We start from the raw sequence: 27,954 nt of genomic DNA on the forward strand, positions 1-27,954 counted from the left end.
ACAGACACCACCCTCGAAGTATATAGGTATTTGGAAGATATTTTCCCCAACAGCTTTGAAAGTGCTTGTTTTGCAAGCAGGCAGCTTTTTTAAAAAAGGTGCACCCTCCCTGCATAACTTTTCTCTGCGCTTAGTTTCTCAATTTACCAATTTGGCCTTTTGGAGGGGAGTAATGAAGGTAGAATGTTGGTGCGTATTTTTGTATTGGGGCTAAACGTCTAAATTAAGGTATGTGGGATATAACCTACTGCACTCTTCCATTCTTAAAACCAAATAGCCCTTATCCCATCTATGCCAGCCTTATATAGTGGCCTGATAGGTGTGCATTTGAGGAGTTCACAAACCTGGAACTGGCTTATAATCCTCTTCCTCTGTCACTACCCAAAAACCAGTACAGGTAGTCCTTGACTTATGACAAGCGAGCCCAAAATTTCTGCTGCTAAATGAAGAGTTTTTAGTGAGTTTTGACCCATTTTATGACCTTTCTTGTCACAGTTGTTAAGTGAATCAATATAGTTGTTAAGTGAATCCGGCTTCCCTATTGACTTTGCTTGTCAGAGGGTTGCAAAAGGTGGTAACATAATCCTGGGACACTGCAACTCTCATAAATATGAACCAGTTGCAAAGCATCCAATTGTAATTGTCATATGACTGTGGGGATGCTGCAAAGATTAAGTGTGAAAAATGGTCATAAGTCACTTTTTTCAGTGTTGTTGTAACATTGAACATTAACCATGGTTGCAACAATTTACTAATCAAATGATTATAAGTTGAGGACTATCTTCCCCTCCCCCAATTATAATTTTACCTTGGTTTTTCACTCACTTAACAAAATAGTTTTGTCCATTTCTCTTTTCAGTAAACCACTGCATTTTACCATAAATTTCTCACACACATCTTCCATAGAACCTGTCTCATTTCTTTTCCTTGAAAACACTTGCTATTGCCTTTCCACTGATTGTATTAAACATATTATGTCCTCATTTTGGGGATTTGGCCAGAAATGATTAAAAATATTTTAAGTAGTGTTAAGGGGTGCCTAAACTAAATATCAGTGTCCTCTGTTCCCGATACTAGGTATTATGCTTCTGTTACATGAAATGTTGTACATTTTACTCAAGAGGATAATAGAATAGTATTACTTTCATTTCTTATTACTTTTGATCTTACTCAGATGCTCTCAATAGGCACATGAATTTCTTCACAGGTATCATTCTTTATATACACCCCTTTCTCCCTTTTTGATGTGTTTTGTTAGAACACATAATACGGTATTGTTCGAATTCTAGATTTCAGCAATGGGTCCCATCCCACATTATCTATGACACCTATATTCTTCTGTTAGGATTTCTAGCTCCTCCAATGGATCAGTGTACAGATTCGAGAAATCGCTATTTACTGGTCTCCCTTCCACCTATTATAGGGATTTTGAATATCCTTTTTTGTTTTGAGCCTGTTATACTATCACACACAAACATGGCTCTTGTGCTGATGTGGTTTTTCATGATTGAGGAGTATTGTTTTACCTCTGGCATCATTGTTATTGGTTGCAGATTTGGTGCTGCCCAGAGTTATTGTGAGATGGGGGTCATATAAATTATGTAAGTAAGTAAATAAATATTCTCAATGCCAAGAACTTCTCTACTGAGTCTGTGTTTCTGTCTCCTCCTTTTGGTTTAATGTAATGCCTTCCTGAAAAGGCTTGCCAAACTTTCACTAAATACATTTTCCTCAGTTTTAAGAATTTTTTGCTTTACATCTCCATATCAGGTAAGAATGCATTTCTGAAAACAGTTTTTCATTTCTGAAAATTATTTCAACCTTTTCATGTTTAAAATGGTTTCCAATTTTTGTAAAACATTGCAGCCTTCTCATCACTCAATGAGAATAAAATTTATGCATTTCATAAAAGAACAGGCTTTGCTAAATATAGACTCTGCAGTTAAATTCTGAAGCAGCATAAATGCAGACACAGAATATAGATTCATTTTTAAAACTATACAAAATTTTAAATTGAAAATAATTGTTTACATTTTCTTTATACATTAACATACAAAAGACCTCATTTTATGAGGTACTAAGGAATCAAAACATTGCTACAGCTATCTGAAAATTCTAATCTGAAAACAATTTATTACACTGAAGCTTTACAAGGTTATACTAAATATAACAACTCAATACACCTTTTTACAAGATCAACATTTTTCTATGCTCCTCGGGTCTTTAGTTTTTAAGGCAGTTTGGAGGACTGGCTATCCAATTGCATTATAAAATTATATGAATTGCTTGATAACCAGATGTTTAGTTTAAATTGTGCAAACCAATCAGTGGAAAGTATTACCAGTTATTTGTGAAATATCTTAACTAAAAAAAATAGTCTTCTTTTCTATTCCTTCATTCAATTACTTTTATAAGTTATAATAAATTAAATATTCCAAAGGCATTAACTGATTTACAGGGATTCTCAATATCCACAAGTGTACAATAGCCATCTATTTGCTATTACTCCTTCAGGTATTCTATTATCCTGCTATTTCTCAAACACAGGAATATATTATACTGCTTTATCAATTAGCACACTATTCAGAGGCTAAAATCAAAAAGCTAGTAAGTCACAGTATTAGCGATCATGGTTTCCAATAAGAAGAAATTACTAATATGAACTCTCAACTGTATCATATTAGTTTTACTGTTTTCAAAAACTTCTAATTTAGTTGCCAGCATTTGCTGCAACCGTGTTTAGTTTTTTCCTTTGTTATGAAAATGTGTCTGCATAACTTTCAGTTTAAAACAACAAATACACACACATATTACAACTAAAGTTTAGCTGTTAAAACAAAATAATATTATGTGCATAGCAAGTGATGAAGTCCATAGCAATGCTGGTAATTTTATGCTGGTTTCTTCAGAAGTAGTACAAACACTCTCAAAATATCCTTTTTTCCTTTGTCTTCCAATTGGTAGAATATTTGGTAATGCATACACACCAAGCATTTTCCTCTACTATATTCGGTGCACTTGGAGTATATATATTTCTCTCAGTCTCTATTAGTGTTATTTGCAGCAAAAGCATGTAAATTTCCCATTTGGCTGAGGCCACTCTGGATATGTGCAACATGGATCTCTACATTATTTTGGAAACAGCTAAAGAAAGAAAAACAGTTCTTTTTAAAACAGTCCAAAATACATGCAGATGTATTAATGTGCTTAGATACATATTCTAAGTTTACATACAACACTTTCATAATATCAAGTATTTATTTGCCTTTTTTGGTATGATTTCAGGTAATTTCATGAAAAGGAACCATATTTCTCAATATCAACCATGAAAGAAAATAATGTCTTTTAACACAGTGAAGAGCAAACATTATTCACTTGAAGTAGTTTCCATGAATTGAGTGAGAGGGTGGTCTACTGAAGGGGAGGCAGTTGTATATTCCATTAGGCTGGATAACTTCCAATTGTTCCCTTTTTGGGGAAAGTAGTGGGATTGCAGTTTTAGAGTGTCCTGGAAAAAGCAGATTATTAAGATGCTTTTCAATGAGATCCTGGGCTTGAGAGATGGCACTGTTTTTATAAATGATCTTTCGCAGGACCAGGGTAGAGGTAGTGCGACTCTCCTGCCCTATTTGATCTTTTGGTAGCCTTGATACTAACATAGTAGTATCCTTCAAAAATGTCTGAGGATGGGAGCAGAAGGCATTGTAATAGTACTAATTTCATCATATTGGTATTGATAAAGGGAAAAGAGCGAGACTTAAACAGAGTTCCTTGAAGTTTAATACTTTCCTAGCTTCTGTTTCACATAATATTAAACTACTACTACATCTACTACCATGGGACAGTTATCAATATTTAGATGATGCCCAGTGATATATCAAAACTGCTGACAACTGATTCTGTTGTGGTACTATCCAAGTTTTGGACACTGTTAGGATTTGAATAAGGAAGAAAAGGTTTAGGTTCAAACCAGCAAGACTGAGTGTCTGTGGATTCATGAGATCTTTATTATGAGTGGCTTTTCAACACTGATACTCAGTGGGATAGCACTTTCTCAAAAAGAACTGGCACATAGTTTTAGGGGTCCTCCTGGACTTATAGCTCATGATCAAACAGGTAACAATTTTTGACTACCAGAGCCTCTAAACAAATCCACCTTGGGTTCCAATTACACCCTTTTCTAATTGGGTGGTCTTGTTCACAGTCATTTATGCCTTAGTCATCTTGTGCTTGAATTACACTAACAAGCTTACATGGGGCTGCTTTTCATGACTACTAGGAACCATCAACTGGGCCTGAATGTACAAAGAACCTTAGATCACCCAAGTAACACCTCTGCTCTATGAACTACATTGGTTGTCAGTTGTTTTCAGTTATTACTTGACATGTGTAAAACATGTCTCAGGGCCTATTGCTAATTGCTCTGTTATATTTAATAAGGGCAGATTCCAGGCATTAATTGATAAAATTATGTCACCTTGTGGGATCTCAGACGCTTGCTTCTTCCATGGCTATTCATTGGAACGGCAATCCCTCAAAGTTCATACAACCCTGACTCTGCTTATGTGGCTTTTCAGCATGTTCTGGGGCAGAGCAATTTGTGACACCCTCACTGATATATATTTATTAGATTTGTAAGGCTAATTGTCCAAAAAACACAAGGAAGTGTACAAGACAAGTTAAGACTACAATATGACAATACAAAGAGAACCAAATAGAAAACGTTTGTTCAGGGAATTCAAAAACTGAAATAGTCATACATACATATTAATGAGTCTACAAAATCACAGAGCCCAGGACTTGCTGAAAGAGCCAAGTCTTCATAGCCTTCTTGAAGGACACCTGGACTTGGAAGGAACTGATATTGGGATGAATTGCTATTAATTTTTGGTGCTATGGTATTTTTCTTCTCCGGTATGGTTGTTTAACAAGGTTTGGGTTATTATTCTTTTACTTTTTACAAATATATTGTACCTAATTTATATAATGCATTGTACCTAATTTAGAGTCACTCTGTGATTAATGCAGCATATAAACTGAGAAATATGATTGTCTCATCATGAAATAGACTGACGTGCTGCTACTTTCTTCTTCCATCTACTAAGAGGTCTGTATTGGCATATGATGGCGATCCCTTTAAAAAGATTATTGTAAATATAAGTATATCTGAAACAAGTTTAATTTCAAGTTCTTACCTGATATTGGTAGAATCGATAGAATTCTTAATGTCATTCAATGAATCTGTTAATGACTTAAACTCAAATGAATTTAGATCGCCTCCTTCTGCTAGACACTGGAAGAAATTTCATGAAAATAATTGTGTAAGTTTTTTTTGTTGTATATTGCTTAAATACATGTATACCTAATCACACATCAGAAACAGAAACATGGACAGGGTGAGGAAGCCATCCCCAGGAAAAACAATTGTGGACATGATTTTAATCTTAATGTATCCTGCAAAGGCTGGGAAAGAAATGATTACTACTCCAATATTCATAAGTATAAGTAATGGGGAGTCACTATAGACTAGGCTTCGCTAATAAAATGAATACAAGATAATTGAACATTGTATAGGAAAATTACTTCCTATATCTAATAATTGTCTATTTATGAGTCCAGATTCAAGCAGGTGATTTGATCACAACACGCTTCCTAACCCAAAGTGATAGAATGTATGTAGATAGAATGTAAATACAACCACAATTAGGACTGGAATTTTTGTTGTAAGTCATTGCAGCCATAAGGCAAGTTGGATCCAACTTTTATCATATTTTTCTTTAGTGTTCATTAAGCGAATCATGCAGTTGTTAAGCAAATCCATCTTTCCCAATAGGCATTTTTTTTGTCAGAAATTGGCACAAAATCAGGGTCATGTGACTGTAAGATGCTACAACCAACTGTAAGTATGTGTGGGTTGTCAAGTGCCCAAATTGTGATCATGTTATCACAGGAGTGGTATGATGGTTTTAAGTGTGAGTACAGATCGTAAGTCATTTTTTCTAAGACTACTGCAACTACAAATGGTAATTACATGAATGATTGTAAGTTGAAGACTTATGTAAGCGTTCTCATTTTCTTAATGAATTTACCTTAATCTGCAGTAATATTGTTGTGAGTCTAGCAATCAATTCTGTCAGATTTTCATTTTGAACACAAGGTTGTCCAGTTGTTGATGTATTTGATTGCCTGACAATCTCCCGAGCTTCTTCCTCACATCTTCGTGTCAGATCTGTGGGATGGTCTGAAGGTTGAAGACCTTGTTCTGGAGCAAGCTGGAATAGAATAAGGAATTGAGAATTGAGCCACTTTTAAAAGCCAAGATTCCAAATGCTCATTTAGGCCATATTTTCTAGGGTGGACACTGACATTTCAAAACTATAGCATTGTATCCTATCAGCTTTTTACTTGTGACAGAAAATAGACCTCACCTGCATTTGAGTAGCTTATCCTATTTCTTCAGTCACCTGCAGATACCAGTTAATTATAATTACATCAAACAGAAATGAAAGATAACTTCTATGCTTATATGGCAGCATAGAAGATATATCAGTAATGTATAAATATAGGTAATGCATATCATTAGGAATATATTCAAAAGAACCCATAGCTTCTACTGAAACATAAAACCAGTGAAACACTTACCTCATAACAATACTGCTGAACTTTATGTAAAACTTTATTTAAATCCTTATTCAGCTGTTCAAGATCTAAAACAATAGTTGCATATCTTCTCTGAAATTCAATACCAATAGGCATAGAATAGGATTTCTAGAAAATATATATAAATAAATTAAATGCATTAAGAGGCAAAATTTTTATAATGATCAGATTTTTAAAACACAAATTAGTCTATAATTTTTGTTTCCTAACATTTAAACATGACCAAATATTTCCTTAAGTATATTTCTGCTTTTACCTATCTCTTGTAAAAAAAATATACAAATGTATTTTAAATTTATTTGATGAACTAAGAATCCTCTTATTCAATTGCTGCTAACAATTAAATTAATACAACTATTTTAAAATTAACAATACCTGAAACCCATTGTGTTCTAAACTTTACACTAATATTATTTTCATTTGATATTGCACTGTATTTGCACAACAGTCACTCTTTTAATAAGAACCAATGAAGCCTGTGTATATTTTGCTGCCTACTGAACAAGACATTCAGTCACACTCATAAATATTAATAATTTCATTACAGCTGATATTCCCATACTTGCTTGAAACTAATTTCCTGTTATTTCAAATACATCTGGACTTTTAGTATGTAGCTTTTCAAAACCAAAGTTCTAATCACCCTTTTGGCTGCTTATTAATTTTTTAAATGTATTCAAAACTTATTTTATTAAGGATTAAATGACTTAACCAGTGTTGTCAAACTTGTTGATTCAAATGTTCCTTAATAACTGAAAAGCAGTCAACAAGCAATTTTCAAACGTGATTAAAAAAGGATGTTGGGAACCCAGAGTCCTTTTGAAGATGCTGACTGTTTAACAAATTAGATATTCCCTTTTTTCCCTGTGCTCTAAACCTGTCAGAGAAAGCTATTTTTCAGTCTCCTTGTGAAGAGCAACTGTATGGTGCCCTTATGAGTGATCTCTAATCCTCTTATTTGGAGAGGAAGTACAAACAGCTGGTCTACATGCTGACTCTTCATTCCACCACAGTCAATGGCTCTTCCCCAGAAAGAAATCATTATTGTATTATTTTTCAAGTTAGACTAGCAAATAATTTTGATTTTGTAGACCTCTAAGTGGGTCTTCAGAAACCCAAGAGTCCTGGGACCCCATTTTAAGAAACACTGCACTAGTGGAACAAATTTTTACTATCCCTGCAGCCTTTAGAGCATGCCTGAAACATGTGAAGAAAAGACTAATATGTTCCGGGATCACAAATTGATATAATAATGACCACTGAAAAAAGAGCATATATTTACCAATTTTTCTGCTTCTGTATTCATCTCCCTTAACTGCTTGATATGTTCCTTCTTGATCATAAGAATTTTTGATAATCTGGTCTGAGGAAAGCAGAGAAAAAAGTATAATATATTTTCCATTTATCATAGAAATTGGAAGTTAGTAATATAATGTTGTTTTTCTAGATTGGTCTATATTAAAAACAATAGTAGTAATGTACTATTTGTACTATGGTCTGGAAACATTTCCCAAAGAGCTTGCCATGGTGTTGGAATGAGAGCAAGGTACTGTTTTCTACCCAGTCTGAATAAATTTATTTATTAAATACTTAAAAGTTCAAGCACAAGTCTACCATTTCAGGCTTGATGCGTTAAGTTTGCTGCAGCCAATTCTACTAACACATCTCCTGCTAAATGGAATTTACTGATTGGTTGAATCTCTCTGCCTGGAAGATCTACCTCCACACTAAATTGTAGCAAACATTATTTTTCATTTTGTTTTTTGACATCTTTAGATCATCCAAGGATGCTGCATGTTGAATATACCCATGTAATAAATATTTGCTTGATTAGCAACCTTAAGTTTGTTTTATAGATACTTTGCTTACCAACTGCCTTGTTCACCAACCAAAGTTACGATGATGCTAAAAAAATAATTTTGCAACCCATGCCCATATTTATGACCTTTGCAGTCTTAGTCACATGATCAGCATTGCAGTGAGTGTCACATGATCTGTTTTTCTTTCTCCCCACTGTTGCAGAGCAGAAAGATTAGAAAAGAAGGCACACAATGGAGAATACACTGGCTGTCTGATGAGCACTCTTATGGCTCCCAATCCCATGCTTGGGATTGCTGGCATCAATGCATTCCTTTCAACCTGTACTTCCCTTTGTGTGCTTGCCTACTCTCTTGTGATCCCTTCCTTTCCAATTAATATAAATATAAACATCAATTCCCTTCTTCCTAATTATCCCAGTATCAGGATGAGAACTCTAAACAGCAGAGATGGGCGAAAGAAAAATACGGTTGCAGACAGGCAATCTCCCATTTAGTGACTGCTTTGCTTAACAACAGAGCTGCCAATCCCAATAATTTATATTAAACGCCTAATTCCCACAAGACACGAAGAGTTATGTCTGGGCTCCTACAATAAACTAAACTGCAATCTACCCGACTTTCATTTTAGCAGAATCTGGCATACTCTGTGACCCAAGCCTTCAAATTTCATACTTCAAATTTTATAAGTATGAAATACTAATAGTTTTACGTACTATTGCAACCTTATATAAGCACAGGATAATTTTGCTTCTCCAACCAGCAGAACAGCTTGCATGCTGACTCTGCATTACAGGATTTATAGTTCAACACATCTAGATGGTACATAAAATGTACTAATAAGGATATTAATTATATTAACTAACAAGGTAGAGGATGGTTTGATGTTTGACCAATAGGAAACAAAAACGTGACTACTGTTTTCTTGTTCCTGATTTATGATTAACACTGTATAATGGAAGCTGTAAAATAAAATATGATATATTTCCATTGTATCTGCTCTAGAAGATTAACTAGAAGAAATGTTTAACCACAATATGGCTATCTAAACACAAATGTGCTATTATTTTTCTCCATAGATTCCACAAAGAATGGATAGACAAGACATGTAAAAATCTCTTATTTTATCCAGGTAAGAGGAAGATCTGATGATTGAGTCCCCTTCATGTCATTTATCAAAATGAGTGGAAATGAAATATGAAGATTATCCATGAGTAAAAATTTCTCACTTCATATGGTTTCCCCTTTAGATTGTGGAATACTTTTAGAAGTATATTTCCTCTAAGAGCTCAAGATGACAAACATAACTTCCCAGCTCCATTTTTCCCAGCAACGGGAGATACGTAAGACAACTTCTTGAGCAGAGAGTAAGTCACCCACTGAATTTCCATAACTAAAAGTGGTCTTGAACCTCTGATGCAGAATCTCCTTGATTCCACATCTTCTTAAACAATGCCCTTTAAACCAGCATTCGCCAACTGGTGGTCCGTGAGAAAATTTTGGTGGTCCGCAGAGAAATGTCACCGCCAGAGCACCCCCCAAAGCAATTAATCCAGGCTGCATGGGAACACAAGGCTGCGCTATCCACATGGCCCGCGGGAACCCTCCCCACCCATTCACTCCTTACCTGGCAAAGTTTCCCGGTAAGTTGCTATTTTTCCTTTTTCCGACCATCAGCTGTTCGGCTGAATTGGGAGATTTAGATTAGCTAGAAAGCAAGAAATCGTTGGATTTCTTGCTTTCTAGCTAATCTTGAGATCTTCAGCTCTGCTTAGGACTGAAGCAGTGCAGACTCAGCTAGCCGATGGCAGAAACACAGATCTCTAAGTGATTCTGTGATTCTGTGAGCAACTCAATCTGCCTGCTTTGCCTGATTTTGGGTAAAAGTTGCTCTTTTTTATAAAAAAAATTCAATATTTATATAAATATTTATGATATTTACATACAAGCCATGCCCAGCCACTCACATGACCACCAAGCCACACCCACAAATTAGGCCACACCCACAGAACCGGTTAGTGGTCCTCAGGATTTAAAATTATGAGTTTGGAGGTCCAAAAGGTTGGTGACCCCTGCTTTAAACTATGGCTAAAGGATATAGGCTGAAGAAGTAACTTCAAATTATGGTTAATCAATTAAAATATAAAAACAAACCATAATTAAAAATCTTAGTTGTGACTTGATTTGATGAATTAAAGTCCACTTTCTACCATAATGGCTGCAATTCAAAAATTGTGAAAGTAGTTCTTAAAATCACATCTCACTGCTTTAATATTTGCTATTTTTGAAATAGAATTTTCTCAGCTGATTGCATAACAGTAAACCAACCTTTTGGGGAGAAATAGTTATTAGTAACCAACAGTTCCTCCGGCCTGCAACAAATCCTTGTGAAACCCCATGCAATCTTTGATTTAATAATGATTTCTCACAAACGCTGTTCTCTAATATGACACATAAGAATTGATTATTTTGAATTGCAGTGGTTTATCCCTGAACAAAAAGTGTCAATCCATCAATATGGGTAAAACTGAAAAACATTTGAGACTCACCACTTGGATAAGGAATTCTACTGGAAAACCACCTAATGTTTCACTGTCTGAACCTGAAATTTTGTTTTTCCAAGAAGATCCTAATAAAGGATCACTGTCCTACAAAAGAAAAAAGTATTTAATAATTATTATTTTTAAATTGTTTTAATTAAATGTTAGAATGTTTTGAACTATTAATGTTTCTGAGTCTTTCAAAATTCAGCTAATTAGTAAACGAAGCAAAATTTTAATTTACATCACTTACTGTAATTGGTGATTGAAGGGAAGGTGCATAATGTAACTGAGGAGGTGTCATAACATATCTAGAAGGTCGTTGTTTTTGTCCAAAGGCAGCAATTGGCATGGTATCATGAGGTTCATTACTCTGAAATTATAAAGGAAAAAATAAATTAAAATGATTTTGTATACAGGTAATCCTCTACTTATGATCCCACTGAGTGAAAATTCCTGTTGCTAAGCAAGACAGTTAAATGAGTTTTCTCCCATTTTATGACCTTTCTTGTTATAATTGTTAAATGAATCACTGCAGTTGTTAACTTAGTAATATGATTGTGACTTTGGCTTCCCCATTGATTTTGCTTGAATTGATCACATGACTTCAGGATACCGCAATTGTCAGATATACATGCCGATTGCCAAATGTCTGAATTTTGATCACATGACCATACGGATGCTATAACAGTTGTTAAGTGCAAAAAATGTCATAAGTCACTTTTTTCAGTGTCATTTTAATTTTGGTCCATTAAGGAATGGCTGTAAATAAATCTAGGACAATCTGTAGCTAATGGAATGATCAAGTTTTAGTTGTGTTTTGAGAGAGAACCAAGTATATTTTAGAAACACTGATAAAATTGACAGTATTGATACTGCTATCTTTTCATCCCTGAATTATCTTGTAGTTTTTCATTATTTTACTTCTTTAAAAAAATGAGAATACAATACTTACGAGGACTTCATAATCTGGGATTGTGTGTGTCCCAAGTCCTGTCCTCTCAAAGGTTACTCTGTAAGTAGCATTAAGAGTGTCAACAGCATCAATCTGTCCAGTGAAGAGTCCATCATGGGAACCACGTAACCGTGCTATGATCAATATCACATTATTAATTGGAGAAAAATACAGTAAGCCTGCTGGGCTATGACAAAATTTAAATTGCATGGTCAATTTAGCTTTCCAAATTCTGTAACAAGCTGAATTCTGTAACCATTATAGCAATAAAACTAAGTAAGCATCATTTTTTAAAAGTATTCAACTATTTAAAAATAATTATTTAATTTATTTCCAAGTGAAAAAAGATTCAGAAAGGTATCTCTAATTTCAGACAGCATCTCTGTAGCATGTGATTTTATTTGGCTTTGCTTGTGCAATGTGAATGGCTGTCCTCATAAAATTATAAAAAGCTAGATTAGATTTTCAGACAAAGCCTATGCATAAGTACATATTGTTAAAAGTGTCAAAACTCAAAATGGTAGGCAGTTAAAACAAAATTGTATTACTGCTACTCAATAATGCTAGATAATGTTGAAATAACTTCATTCTAAAAAGCTGACTGTAATACTGCTGGTATCGGTGGGGTTGGATATACCTAGGATTATCATCATGATAATCAGACAAGTTGTATTAACTACAGGAAACAGATTAAATGAAGTTTGGCTGCTCAGAAAAATAAAACACTGAACGACATCAAAGATGATAAACATAGTGTGGACATAAGATTTCACGATATTATTCTTTGTCAATGATGGAAAATTTTGAAATACTATTTTCATATATTTTATGACAAGCTGAATTATTTTAGACTTGAAATACTTAAATCAGCTGGAATCTCTTTATGGATGGATTTAATAGTACACGCAAAAAGAAAAGTTATTTTCAAACTAAGCTAGATCAGTAAAACTCAACATTAGTTAAAAAAAGATTTTTATGTAAAAGCAGTAAAAATTACCTGTAACTTTTGTGCCTATTACTAATGGCAATGGGATTTCTTCTGGAAGATCTTTAAATTGAGATATATCTGCCACTTTTCGCTGTTGCAATAATCTAATTTTTTGCCGTTTCTGTTTTAATGCTGACCTTTCCTCTTCAAAGAATGCAGAAGAACATCTGCAAACAGAAAATGAAACTATTCTGATGTCTTTCACCTATTCTCATGAAAATATGTTAAATCCTGCAGATGGTCCTCTGGAAATACAGTAAAATGATTTTATGAAACATTTACATGTGGAAATCCTCTCTAAGCAAAGCTAACAATAAGCAGCATGAACTGTTTCTTGAAGGACAAGAGCTAAATATTAATGTTAAATGATGGGAAAAAATTAAACCCAAGCCTGCCAAAAACAAATTCACCCATTAAAGAAAGAATAGTATAGTAACAGCTACATCACAGTATGGCAGGGCTAGGCAACATGTTGCTCTCTAGATTTTTCTGTAATTCTATTCTCATAACTATAACATGAAGTCATGTTGCTCATTTCTAAAGTGCTGTTGACAGGCTTCGAGAATCATGTTTTTATTTCAGCAATTAACAAATCAATTTTGTGCACTGAAAGTTTATTTGGAAAAACATTTTCTTTACTACCTATTGCCCTTCAGTGAGATTTACTTTTATGTAAATGTACATATGATTACAACTCAAGTATTTCACAGGACAGAGCTGGTATCATCAGCATGTTAATGATACCTACTCCAAAATGCAGCATTCTCTTACAAAGTAGTTTTGAGAAGATGAAGGGTTAAGAATAGACCCAACTGAAGGAGTTCTTTATTTTGATTCTCAAAGTAGTTTGATATCAAGTAATAAATGACTTTACCATTATGGAAAATCAAAGCAGGAAAAATTGTTATTGTGTTAATCAGGAATTGCATTTTTCACCTACATAATTTTTAATGGCCCAGAGGAATTAGAGGATTGTGGTAAGAAATGCACTCTACATGCTACTTTGTGATAAGAATACAATATATGATTTTAAATTTAAGACACAATGGGCCAATTTTTAAAATTTATTACCCAACTTTGTAGAACTGGTTTGTTTCATTTTCTATTAAGATACAAAAACTGCATCTAACGGTTTTTTGACAAAAAAACCCCAAAGTATCATATTTTTTTTATTTTTAACTGTACTTATAAAACATAATCTGTATTTTAAAAACTATTCAATACTTTTTAAAAGGAAACCATCAAGTAAAAGTAATTGTCCCCAACCATACATACAATATAGCTTAAAAGACCCAATTCTTCAAAACACAGTTTTACCTTCGTGGTTTTCCCATTAATCGTCTAATTTTTCCCCATTCCACTCTGGTTAATTTCCTTGTTTTCAGATTTGGAAAAGATTCTTTCAGGCAAACACAAAAGTCATTATCTCCTTCAAACAATGGCCTATTAAAACAAGTGATATTCTGTCACTATAGGCATGAATGTTTTCTGGAATTATGTAATAGTATGTTAGGGCAAATTCTATATACATATATTGAAGATAACAATGTAAATTAAATGTAACTTGAAAGTAAACATTGATTCCTAAATCTGTGAAGAATGAACAGTTGCCATTTTAATGTAAATATCAGCTTTCATTCATAATTATTACTCGTAACGAGATACAAAAATAACATTAAAATATTTTACTATAATTTCTCTATATACTAATATATGTCTATATTCTCATTCTCTCTCCCTCCCTCTCTCTTTGTATCTACTAGATAGTATATGCAGTACATGCTGTTATCTGTTAGAAATCATGTTAAGGTACAATATGTAATTATTTATGCCAGGGGTTCTCAACCTTTCCTATATCCTGGACCAACCTTTTCTATACCCAGCACCCCTAGAACGCTTCTGATATATTCACACACCTGTTAAAAATAAATAATTATATGCATATAATTATGCACATACACTATAATTTTGAAACTTCTAAACCCAAGTTTTCGCACCTCCTAGAATATCATCTCACCCCCCCCCGGTTGGAAACCCCTGGTTTAAGCTATGAAGCTGAAAAACATTTCCAGATTGCTGTCAAGAAAAAGACATAAGCATAACTATGAAATCATCATAAGTTGAGCTTGATAGAGTTTTATCTTATTAATGTTTTATTTTGATAATATTTAAAGTTTACCACCAAAGCTGTTTTAACAATGTTAAATACTGTCAAATATATTTTGCTATACTGCCATTAGTTAAATTTTTAGAGGAATATGGCCAATGAAAATAAAAAAAAGCTTAATAATCATAAACTGATTTAAAGTAGTAGATGAAAAGTCATACATACTTATCTATATTTGAATAGAACCATTCATATATACACCATTTGTGGGCCTTAGGAAGTTTGAGTAAATTACGTAGCCGCAAACCAATCTTTTGTGATGCCTTTTTGTCTGGTGTTGGTACAGTTACAGTAAATTTCTAAGTAACAAAGATAAATAGAGGCTTATTAATATATGACATTTAAGCATTTAAAGTGAAATATTAATGATCAATAGAGACTTACATGTTTTGAATTTTATCTACCATATAGAATACAAATTATTGTTTTTTAACAATTTTTTAACACCTCAATATAGTGTTAGCTCCAACTAGTAACTTCCACAAAAGGACAGGCTCATCTATTAATAGAAGATTGCTATACAATGATGGCACAACCAGGAAAGGAAAGTCAAGAGAACATCTTCCAATTTCTCTATGCTCTTGCTTTGGAATGACTATCATCCCCTTAGAACAGGGAAGTTGAACATATGACATGTGTGTCAAAGATGACATGTCACACCATTTTGGATAATACACATGGTATTCACCAATATCTGACAACATGCTCTGTTCTCACACTATTTTCCAAAGCTGCTGAGGCTGCAAAAGAATGGGGTGTGCTCTTGCACAGCCTCCAGAAATTGTGCAGCCTCCAAAAATTCAGTGAGAACAAGGAATACTTTTGCATTGTTTTGGAGGCTGAAGAAATTGCAAAAGAGCATTTTCCAAAGCCATTTCAAGAATGAAGGCCTTGTGTGACCTGGAGCTGCCTGTGGCTGATGGGTCATAGGGACGGACCTCTCAAGAGAAAGAGAACATTGCTTGAGGACAAGAGGCGTGTTGCAAATCCAGCAGATCCTGGGGATCATACAAAATTAGACTATATATTTTTAATTAAAAATGAATATGCAAGGAATTAATTATCTTTTGTTTGGGTTGTGTGTGTGTGTGACATGTCAACAGAATCAAGTTAAGCATTTTCCAAAAGGTTCGCCATCATTACCTTAGAACATACTTTTAATGGAAGGAATGAGTTACAGGTAGAACCTGCAAATTCCTTTTTTACAGGCAAAAAGTGATGTCCCTAGCTTTTAATATAAGTAAGCTCTATGTAACACAAACTTGTTAATAAGTAATCTACTTATATATGAACAGCTTCATATATACCTGTGGGACCATTCCAACTCTCTGATTTCTTTTTGGTGATCTTGTATTCATTTGTCTTTCATCTTCTTCACAAAAGGAACGAGTTCGTTTGGAATTTCTGAAAGGCTGCAACCAAAAAAATACAACCAAACAAAAACTTGATTTGTAAGGTTTCCCAGTACCAGTTCTTACAATACAGCAAGCTCATTATGATTTTTGTTTAGGGGAAAAAAACAAACCCCTTATCTATATTGAAATCTAGAACAGACTTCTCTAACTTGATGGAAAACAATAGATCAAAGGAGAAAAAAATGACAGGATGTGTGAATACATTGATGATCTAATTACATTGAGATCTAATTACAAATACATGTAACCATTTTTTTAATGATGTTCTCTGATATTCACACACAAAAATCAGTAAAAAGCTTCTTATTTGCAGGAGGACTTAGTCCTCATAAGGCAATTGAAGAAACAACAGCTTTGCCAAAGGTTATATCTCTTTGGGAATCAAGCTTCAATCTATAGTCCTGGTAAGAAGGACAATTAAGCTCATCTGTCTCTGATATAATCCCAATAGAGGAATTATCCAGAAGAATATGTTCTAGAATCAAGGAGCATTATTAGTCTTGAGACAGATACCTACGGGTCTGTTGTGTTGGATGCATAGCTGATACCAATGTCTAATGAGAAGCCCTGGGCTTATGCTATTTCCATTTGAGAGAACAGTAATTTTTGCAGTAAACCATGAATGGTAATAGAAGGGAATTAAGTAGTATTGCTGCAGTCCAATCTATGCAGTATAAACCATTTGAATCCCACCCATAATATTACTTAGACTTAGTTCTGAATAATCTGAAAAGCTTTTAATCTCAAATGGCAATGTAGGAGGGCAACATAGTGTGATGGAAAATGTTGCAACACAATAAGCCATATTTAATTCAGGTTAGGCAAAACAAATTGCTACTATGTGAAAAATCTAAATAATTTGCCACTTAGTTCCTTGTAGCTGAAACAGGAATGGAAAAAGGGATGTTGTTCTTTACTCCAACATTAACAGCTAACTTTATTACAGTGGAAGCATCCACAAACTTCCATGATTAGCATATATAGCATATATAGCAGTCCTATATATCTGATGGATTAATGTCTACCTCAAAACAAAATCAATTTGCTGTAATGGTTAAAGCACCAGCTTAGAAATTGAGAGATTGTGACGCCTAGTCCCACTTTAGGCACAAAGTCAATGGGGTGACTTTGGGTCAGTCACTTTTTCTCAGAAGCAGGCAACGACAAACCACTTCTTAAATCTTGTCAAGAAAATTGAAGAGACTTGTCCTAACAGTTGCCAAGAGTCAACATTGAAGACACAAAAACAAAACAAAGGCAAAGAAACAATTGTTCATGACATCTGAACAGGTAGACTTGGAGACAGTTACATTAACTTCAGAATCTGTCATCCTTATAGCTTGCTTCCTGAGAGGAGTTCACAAATTAGAAGAATGACTACAACAAACCTCATTGGTAAATGTCTTCTGGTGTTACTTTTAAAAAAAGTATGCATAGGATTTTTCTTTCTGCTTTCATAAAAATGTTAAATTTCCAATTTTATAAATCAAGCAAAAATAATTTGCTTTCCATCATATGTTATAATGAAAAGCAAAAGGAAAGAAATTTATGGGGTTTAACTAGCTTTGTAGGCTAGACCAGAGAAGAACACAGTGTTTTGGAAGAACGATAGATAAAAATATATTAAATCAACCTATAAAGATAAAAGTTGCTACTTACCATTTCTACAGTAGCTCCTGCATTTTTGCCTTTCCAAATAGGTGTTTTCTGCAAAGAACTGAATTTTTCATTCCATGTATTGGATAAACTTCCCTCTGTAATAAATAAGTTATATATTTTAAATATAATTTCTTTCACAAATTATACATATATTAAAATGTGAATTATGTCAATTACATTCTTATTCTGAGAGTTTATATCAAATTAATTTCAAGTTATGATTTCATTTCAACCAGAGGAATATATTTTCAGAAGCAAATTTTCAGCTTTCTTTGCTCTTAAACCCAATCAATTATATTTGTATGCTTATACCTCATTTTTATTTTCAGATTAAATTATATCCCCCTCCCCCATAAAGGTAGGGAGGAGGAGTATTTGCTGCACAATGATCCACCAGGGACAAACTTGCTAATACTCCCTGGACAAAATTGGGCAGTGGCATCTGCAGGGTGTGTGCATGTGTGTGGAAAGTAAAGCAAGACTGTAATTGTGGCAATAGAAATGCTGCATCTTTTGTATGTGTATCAATGTTGTTGCATACATGCACAAAAGGGTGAGATTTTGACTGTCACATTGCAATCATCATCTTGACTATTTGACCCCCCCCCCCCCATCAGATACTGCTGCAACTGGGCATCAACTTTATATAAATGTTGATTTTAATTCACAAAGTTAGAATTTATTAGCAGAAATGTTGTGTGTGGCATAGTAACATGTGAATTATCTTGATTTGATTTTTTTTGCACCTCAAAAACCTGGCATTTTAACGGCTGTGTAGACTTTCTATATCCACTGTATATTGTGAAAGAAAGTATGTTAAATTGCAAAGAAAGTACTGTAGTTATAGACAGCAAGAAATTATTACAATTGAAAGAGGCAAAAGAAATGCAAAATAATTTGGGTGGAAATAAAAAGTTGTTTTGGAATTGCATGAAGAGAGCCAAATAAGGAGTCTCCAGCACTCAATAAAATGATGAAATGATGTAGGATGAAACTGAAATGAAGAATGCTCCTGTGGGTATTTTAAAAATTTGTATGGGAATAATAGTGACATATTGAAGAGTGGAATTTAAGCAAATGCTATGTTAGCGTTAAAGAAAAAAATGACAAAGTAATGCTGAACGGTGTAGGAGTGTTGAATATGGTAAAGCTAGGTTTTGATGATGTACTAGAGAAATGAATTTAGATGCTTAAGAAGTGACCATGTGGATTGTTTAATGTGTATGTGAAGACTGCATCTGTGCCTGTCAATTGATAGAATGCTGTGACTGTCTCATGTTCACTCATGCTTAATGTAATTATGAACGTATATGGAATATTTGTGTTGAAATTAGAAATGTATTCATCTGGGATGTGAATGCGCAGGAAGTTTTATATCCAGATAATGCTGTATTGTTGGTCAAGAACCCAAATGATTGTAGCACAAATAGCAATAGAACTTAGATTTTAAATACTTCATAGTGCAGTATTAGATAGTATGATGCAACAAATCAATTATAGTCATATAATTTTTGTAATTTATCAAAAGCCATGGAAGAGAAATACAGTATTTTTACATTAATGTTGACATAAATGTTGAAAACAATATACTGTAATATTATGTATTTTGCTTTTATGAAACATGAATGGAAAAATTTTACAACATACAAATCTTGGTAGAATGGTTATGAGTAGTATGTAATCTGCTGCAAAGAATGAATGTTTGTTGAAAGAAGTGAAAACAGCTATGTATTTTTGCTGTGTACTTTATTATATAGGAATTTGGTATGCCAGAAGAAATATAAAAAAGTTGAATGCAATGAGAATGAAATACTTAAGATACTAAACAGTATTAAGAATGAATACTGGATTGAATATGAAAGTGAGTAATCAGTGCACAAAAGCATGCTGAGATCGTTTAATCAAACAGAATAAAAGGAATGGCTCATAAAATACGCTAAATATGACTTAATGGGTCATAAGAAAAAAGAAGACCCAGAAAATCAGCTGGAGGATTTTTTTTTTTACCTCATACCTTGTTTTTCTTTGGCTTACGTTTTTAGAACTTGGCATATTGCTTAGCCCCAAAAGAAACAGTGTGTGTGTGTGTGTGTGTGTGTGTGTGTGTGTGTGTGTGTGTGTGTGTGTGAGGGGGGGGGGAAGAGAGAGAGAGAGAGAGAGAATGTTTTCTCTTTCCAATCTGACAGGAAATCATGAGCATCTTAGAGGGAAGTTATAGTTTTAATTTGAAAATGACATACTATGGTACTTTTTAAAGTACAATTTAAAATGTTACATTTGATTTTTAATGCTGAATTTTAAAAAAAGATATTTAATTAAAATTTCAAACTTCTTAGATACAATATTAAAACAAAAACTAATGATGATGTTATTTAAATGGACTCCACATTTTTCATTTCATGCCTATGAAAATAAAATTGGAACTTCTCAATTTATTTATCTTCCTGATCTTCACATTCCCATTTCTATAAATCTAGAAACGTATTGTAGAATAAATACATATTTATATTCATATAAATTCATTTCATATTTTTATTTCTTGCATAATTACAAATTTCATTCTGGAAAGTTTTGTGGATTAACTTAATCTTTGTTTATTTCAGCCATTAATTTATTGCCTTGCTTTATTGGTTATTGGCTGTTTCCACAGAACTACTAGGTCTTTGTCTGCTTGACCGCTGGATATTTAACAGAAAGAAGTATACACAAAAATAAAATAGAATAAAGATGAATACAGCATAATAAATTCAAGTACATTACACACATGTTTATATAAACCCACATGCTTATATATACCCACATGCACATACATATTCAATTTTTCCACAAATGCCATCCACTGTAGATACATTACAGCTGATCTGATGTCACCTTTGGAGTTGAGCTTGATATCATACATATAATCTCTTGACTCTATATTTATATATGGTCACTTTATACATATTTATCCTCCAGTTTGAGTTCTCTCTCTCTCCTTCCCTCTCTCTCATCCAAGTAATAATTGGGACCAATCTTGCTTTGTACAAGATTAACCAAATACTGCCACAAATGAGTAGGTAACTTATAAAATAAATTTATACAACTTAAATCATGACTTGCTTTGGGCTCAGTATGATGCATATAAACATATATATGAAGAAATAATCTGGTTGTCCTACCTTTCAAACTAACCAAGGCTTTTGCTGATGAACCTGAAATAAACAACAACACTCAATAAAGTCATATTATTTCTAACAATAAAGTTATTAGCCTTGCTGCTTTTACATCTGACAGACTTAAGAGCTCAGTCTTTAAATCCATAAATTGACAACAGATCCAAAGACATTATATTATTCCAGATGGATCCAATCCAAGCCTTTCAAGTAAGCTAGCACTGAGGTTGGCATTGCTAATTTATCCATTTACTCCAACTTAAACACCGTCTGCTTAGTCAGCATGGCACAGCAAGATTAAGGATGAAATGGTAGATTTGCAGTTTCACTTTTCTGTACTTCGCTATTAATATTTTGACTTCATATTTTCTTGTTAAAAACAAAACATTTAAGCCATATCTACTTTATAGATGTAAACTGATTTCAAAACTTTTACAAATTCGTACAAGGAAATGTAACAGTTTTGCAGAAGGAGAGATTTTTTTTATAAAAAATACTTTCATGTTGTAAAAAAAGCATGTATTAGAGATTATAGATATATTAAAAACAAAATAAAAATGTAAAACAAAATACCAGAAGCATACTAGTATAAATTAATGTATAGTAAATCAGAGTTTGATGCTATAGGGCAGGCCTGTGTAACTGGTGCCAGCGGGCCAGATGTGTCATGTTCAGGCCATGCCCACCCCAGCTCCGCAAAAGCAAAAAATGTCACGATATGTCACATGACGCGATCGAGGTTGTCACCCGAGCTATAGAGCTTTGTGCTTGCTCATTTCAGCACCTACTGCTTATTTCTCAATTTATAATAAACTGGTTACATTCAAATGGTCATACCATAAATTTTACTTCCCTGCAAATCAGAATCAAAGTCATACATTCATAAAAAAACATTTATTGCAATTTCATACAAGATATAACATAGGATGCCCACAAGGGAAACTTTCATTGGAGATTAACAACGTATATTCTTTAATCAACATTACAGAAGGTGTTTTTGTCTCTCTTTAGTTTTACAATAATACTGCTATATTATTCTAGTGTGTAGGTTACACTGAAATAGTGAATCCTACAGATGGCTTATATTTTACATTAAGGACCTAAAATATTTCAAGATGAAACAATATAATCTGCAATTGTTGGGTTAATATATTTATGCATCAGATCAGGTTTTTCTTTAAGAAGAGGAAACTATGAGCATGTTTTTAAATTTTATTTTAATATGTCATATTTATTTTTCAGTAATTCTCATTTGATGGATTATATTTTCACCAACAGTGTTTTAGATGAACAACAGGCAGCTCACTATGCAGCTGAATAAATTGTAAAGAAAAACATTAGCAAAGATAAGATGTAGAAAGATGCAACTGTCTGTTGAATCAAGCCACTGTCCGATCTAGTCCAGTATTGTCAGATGCATTCCAGAAGCTTACAAACATGGAGTGTTATAATGCTAAGCCTGAAATTATTAATTCATGTGGCTTAATAGAATGCTCTATAGCAGGGGTCGCCAACCTTTTGGACCTCAGAGATCACCAAACTCATAATTTTAAATCCTGAGGACCACTAACTGGTTCCATGGGCGTGGCCTAATTTGTGGGTGTGGTTTGGTGGTCATGTGACTGGCTGGCCATAGCTTATATGTAAGTATTATAAATATTTATATAAATATTGAATTTTTTATAAAAAAAGAGCAACTTTTACCCAAAGCCAGGCAAAGCAGGCAGGCAGATTGAGTTGCTCACAGAATCATTCAGCGATCTATCTATCTGCCATCAGCTAGCTCAGTCTCTCAAATTTGCTTGCCATGAGTCTGCACTGAATAAAAGACCCTTCAGTCCTAAGGGAGGTTCGGCTGTGCTTAAAAGCAGAGATGAAGATTTAAAGACTAGCTAGAAAGCAAGAAATCCAACCATTTCCTGCTACCTAGCTAATCTAAACCTCCCGGCACAGCAGAACATCTGATGGTTAGAAAAAGGAAAAATAGCAATTTAGCAGGCAAGTCTGCTGGGTAAGGAGTGGGCAAGGGTTCCCGTAGGCCATGTGGGCGGCACAGCCTTGTGTTTCTGTGCAACCTGGATTAATTGCTTTGGGGGGTGTTCTGAGGGTGAGATTTCTCTGTGGCCCACCAAAATTTTCTTGCGGCCAACCAGTTAGCGACCGCTGCTCTATAGAGAAATTTGTTAAATTAAAAACCTATTATATTCATGCTGCAAAATTATTCCATATCATCAATGTTATTTCTATTTTCTAATTACCAATTCATACATTGTTGTATGAAGTTAATAAGATGTTCTCTTTGTCATAAAGCAATACATGTTTTCTCAACTAGATTGGCTAAACATAAGGCTTATTTATTCAGCAATAAAAATTGATAAATATGTCTATGAGGTCTATAATGTACTATGCTTTGCAGCCCTATTCTGGCATCCAATGTACTTCAATTTGACTTCTTCGTAAATATGTTTATTATTTTAGCTTAAATTGGGGAATTTAGGTAGTAGACTGTTGGAGAATTATCTAATTTTCTAAAAATGAATTTTAATTATAGGTATGTTAATTTAAACTGTTTTATCAGTATACGAACATGTATTTATACAAGTGATGGCTATGAAAAGGCTTGCTCTTTAGAATCAGAAATTCCTCAAATATTAATCTAAATCCCTGTCCTTTGAGAATCAAGTGTTCACAGCCAGATGTAGAACTTAAGTAGACTCTAACAGCTGTGACCTCTTGTATAAGAAATATATAATTACATGAAGCTCAGCCTACAAATTAAACTTTTGGACTAGAAAACCCAAGTAGTTTTGACATCCAGTATTTGAGAGAGTTAAATCAAACACATGAGAAACAGGCTTTTCTAACCAGATGTTAGATTCTGGTTTGTCAGCATCCAGATGTTCTAATATTGTCTGGTGCTTATGAAAGCTAAACTCCAGCAATATTTAGAGAAACCTAAGGTTGTGCACCTTAGGTGGTATACTTGGAATGGCATGAGATTACAATAATAATTTAGAGGTGAATAAAATTAAACCTTATTTAGAATGTAATTTATTCCCCATATAAAAGAGCTTTTCTAGTAGGTCAAAATATACAACTAAATGTGATAAGACATGCTCTCAGCATTTGGCTTAAGCAGTAAAAGTAAAGGCAAATGACATGGGAAGCATAAGTAATTCAAGATTTTTTTTAATCCATATTGATTCTTCATCATGGCACACATTTATTGGTGGATTAGTTAATTGAAAGGTATACAGAATTCAAAAAAGTAGCAATGGTTTAATTTGCAACTTTGTATAGAATATATACAGTGTTTCTCACAAAATAAGGCCAGACCTTTTTTTTTTTTTTGACCCCTGAAAAAATGGGTAGGCCGTCTTTTCGGGGGTGACTTAATTTCCTCCTCCACCTAGAGCGGCCCATACGCATGTACCTCGCCGTGAGGCCGCTTCTATCGGCCGACGAAAGCTCCCCGAAGGCAGAGTCCCCAGCTGCTTCAGGGCGTGGCGTGGCTGCCCGTGTCCCCTCGCCTTTAGGCAGTCTCTTTTGGGCGATGGAAGCTCCCCAAATGCAGTCACCAGCCACTTCACTTCGATTGGCCGGAGTGTGTGTGTGGGTGTGTGCACTCGCCCCGAGGCCGCTTCCACCGGCCGATCGAAGTGGCTGGTGACTGCATTTGGGGAGTTTCCATTGCCCGAAAGAGACTGCCTAAAAGCGAGGAGACATGGGCAGCCATGCCTCGCCCTGAAGCGGCTGGTGACTCTGCCTTCAAGGGAGCTTTTGTCTGCCGATAGAAGCGGCCTTGCGGCGAGGGGAGTGTGTGTGTGTGTGTGTGTGTGTGTGTGTGTGTGCGCGCTCGCCCCGAGGGCACTTCTACCGGCCAATCGAAGCTCCCTTGAAGGCAGAGACCCCAGCCGCTTCGGGGTGAGGCGTGGCACACACACACTCGCCTTGAGGCCGCTTCTACCGGCCGATTGAAGTAGCTGGTGACTGCATTTGGGAGCTTCCATCGCCCGAAAGAGATTGCCCTAAAGGCGAGGAGACACGGGTAGCCATGCCATGCCCTGAAGCGGCTGGAGACTCTGTCTTCAGGGAGCTTCTATCAGCTATCGGGGTATTCTAGCCTAGGCTACCTGCAGGGCACTCCTAAAGGCAAGTTTTCTCCCCATCCCCCCCCCCGCCCATTTCTCTTCACCTAGTTCTAACAAACGATGTGAGAAATGGCGGGGAAAAGCATGGTTTGAATAGGCCTAAATTTTGGGGGCGGGGCTTAATTTCACCTCATGCCTAGAAATCATGCTGGGCCTTCCTATTGGTGGAGGCCGTATTGTTGGAGAAACACGGTATTTATAAACACATTTTCTGACTATATAATTTACATATTCTTTCAGTTACCTATAGGATAACAGAAAAATTACCTAGTATTTGAATTTTTTTATACTATATTTTGAATGCCAAACATTTTTGACTATCAATTTGATGTTCAAATTTGTTGACAATGCCATATACTTTGCCATAAATATAATACAGAATATTAAGTTCTGCAGTGTGTATATGCCTTGTCTCTCGTCCAGCTATCATATATATGCCACACAAGGAAATAGTCTGAAATCCATATGCAAAAGTTCACTCCCCAGAGTGAAATTTTCTTTTCCCTTCATTATTACATAACCTATAAGTCCGAACTAGACAGTTCCAGATTCCCCAAATAATCTTTGAAATATGGAATTCTTCACATTAGACTGAAGAATGAAATCTATAATTTGATTTCTTCCATATTATAAAATAAAAATGCTTGTAATAATTACATTACTATTTCAAAGCAATATCCATTGATTATATCTGTGTTGTCTTTATGTCATTTCATGTCTTTCACATCAATGGCCTTATTTCAATATTCACTGTGCAACATCAATACATGTTCCACATATCTTTATCAAATTCAATTGCAAAATATAGACAAGAATATTTGATATTGTCTTTTACCATTAAAATTAATAGCTCCTTTTATTTATATACGTACGTCATATTTACAAACAAGCCAAACAAACATCTTTACCAAATTGCTTCTAGAGTAACTCTCACTTTTATAAAAAAAGTATCCTTCCTTCAATGAACTATTTTCTTTCCACTTCACTGGTGGCTCAAATAGTACTGTGTGTGTATATGTATGTATATGTATATGTGTGTGTGTGTGTGTGTGTGTGTGTATACCATACTAGTAATGATGAATTCAATCTTCTCCTTAAATTACAGTGCTGAATATAAGAAGCATGGAATGATGCAGATTTATATTTATGTAAGGAAGAAGTATGCCATATATTCAAGTCCTGATTTTAATTTAATTCCAAGGAAATGACTTCCCAACAGGTGTGATTGATGAATCTCAGGATTCTATATGAAACAAAATTAATTCTTCAGATCTGATGTTTGTTGCTGCTCTATATCCCCGATTGTTCAGTCAGTACTTTCAGAGAGGAGTGACTTCCATTCTCAGTTTAAAACATTTGAAATTGCTTCCAATAATTTTGCCAGCCTACTAATTTCACCATACAGTTGGGGCCATTCAAGATAATAGTAGCATAATTTCCCAGATATAATACACAAATTGTTTAAATATATAGGATGTAGACAACCATCAAAACAGGACTATTGGAAGCTTGCTTTTCTATTTACAGATCATTGAAAGGTTTGCCACCTATATAAATAACATTATCATTTTGATATATACAAGATAGGCAGATACAAGAGAAGAGTTAGACCTAAACCCATTACTTAATGCACTTTAAAAACAGTTCCCCACGAACCAGTGCACTTCTCCGAGTAAAAGTCCAACAGACAAATCTCTCCAAGCAGACAGGAGGCCAACGTCATTACAACTACTAGAAGGATGCTCACAGCAAGACAAATATCCCCCTCACTTTATTTACGGCGTGAAGCTCTACTCGCCCTCCCTGCTTATCCCGGAGAGGCGTAATGCCACTCGCTGCCCTACACACAACGCTTCTCTGGCCGATTTGAAAAGCGTGAGTTCTTCCATGCCAAAGACGGACCCAATCTCTGTTCCGGCCTGCTCAGAGACTCGGGGTTCAGGGTGCGGTTCAGTCCCACCAGGAGAAGGGCAGCTTACATAATAGTGGCTTCCGGCCCTGCTCGGTTGGCCTCTCCCCCACCCCCACGCAGCCCCCTTCTAAAAGTCGAAGGAGAGACCGGAGGGGAGGCCATCAAAAATCAGAGCTGGGCCAGGCACAGAGAGAGAGGAGATTGTGAAGCCGGCCCCGCGCAGCTCCGGCTCCTACTACAACAGCAGCAGCAGCAGCAGCAGGAGCAACAAAAGAAGTAGCAAGCGCCGGTGGAGGATCGAGCCCGAGACTGTGACTCAGTAAAGGGGAGCAGACGAGGATCCGGCGGTTAGAACCTCTATTTCGGGAGTGGGTGAGCAGGAAAGGCCGGTGGCGGGGCAAAGATTGCTACTCACTCTCGTCAGGCAGCTGATCCAACTCCGCCATCTTGAAGGAGCCGCGCCGCTTTTTCAAAGGCTGCCTGTCGCGGTGCATTGTGGGGGAGGAGACGGCGTCCTCTAGCTTTTGCCTGACTGGAG

General features: G+C 35.0%; 1 protein-coding gene across 1 annotated transcript; it reads right to left on the reverse strand.

Moving 5' to 3' along the window:
- Positions 1-1,983: 1,983 nt before the first annotated feature.
- On the reverse strand, positions 1,984-27,925 carry LIN9 (lin-9 DREAM MuvB core complex component). Its single transcript, XM_026695665.2, has 15 exons — positions 27,832-27,925; positions 21,360-21,392; positions 18,202-18,296; positions 16,435-16,539; positions 15,293-15,426; positions 14,278-14,403; positions 12,970-13,127; positions 11,973-12,106; positions 11,271-11,390; positions 11,027-11,125; positions 7,943-8,023; positions 6,643-6,768; positions 6,090-6,272; positions 5,196-5,293; positions 1,984-3,144 (listed from the first exon to the last, which is right to left on the reverse strand). The coding sequence occupies exons 1-15, from the start codon at positions 27,908-27,910 to the stop codon at positions 3,039-3,041; spliced, it is 1,677 nt and encodes a 558-aa protein (XP_026551450.1). The 5' UTR covers positions 27,911-27,925; the 3' UTR covers positions 1,984-3,038.
- Between the last annotated feature and the right edge of the window lie 29 nt (positions 27,926-27,954).

The sequence above is a fragment of the Pseudonaja textilis genome, chromosome 1 (genome assembly GCF_049901715.1).
Source record: "Pseudonaja textilis isolate UNSWEBS1 chromosome 1, rPseTex1.2, whole genome shotgun sequence".
Classification (NCBI taxonomy): Eukaryota; Metazoa; Chordata; class Lepidosauria; order Squamata; family Elapidae; genus Pseudonaja; species Pseudonaja textilis.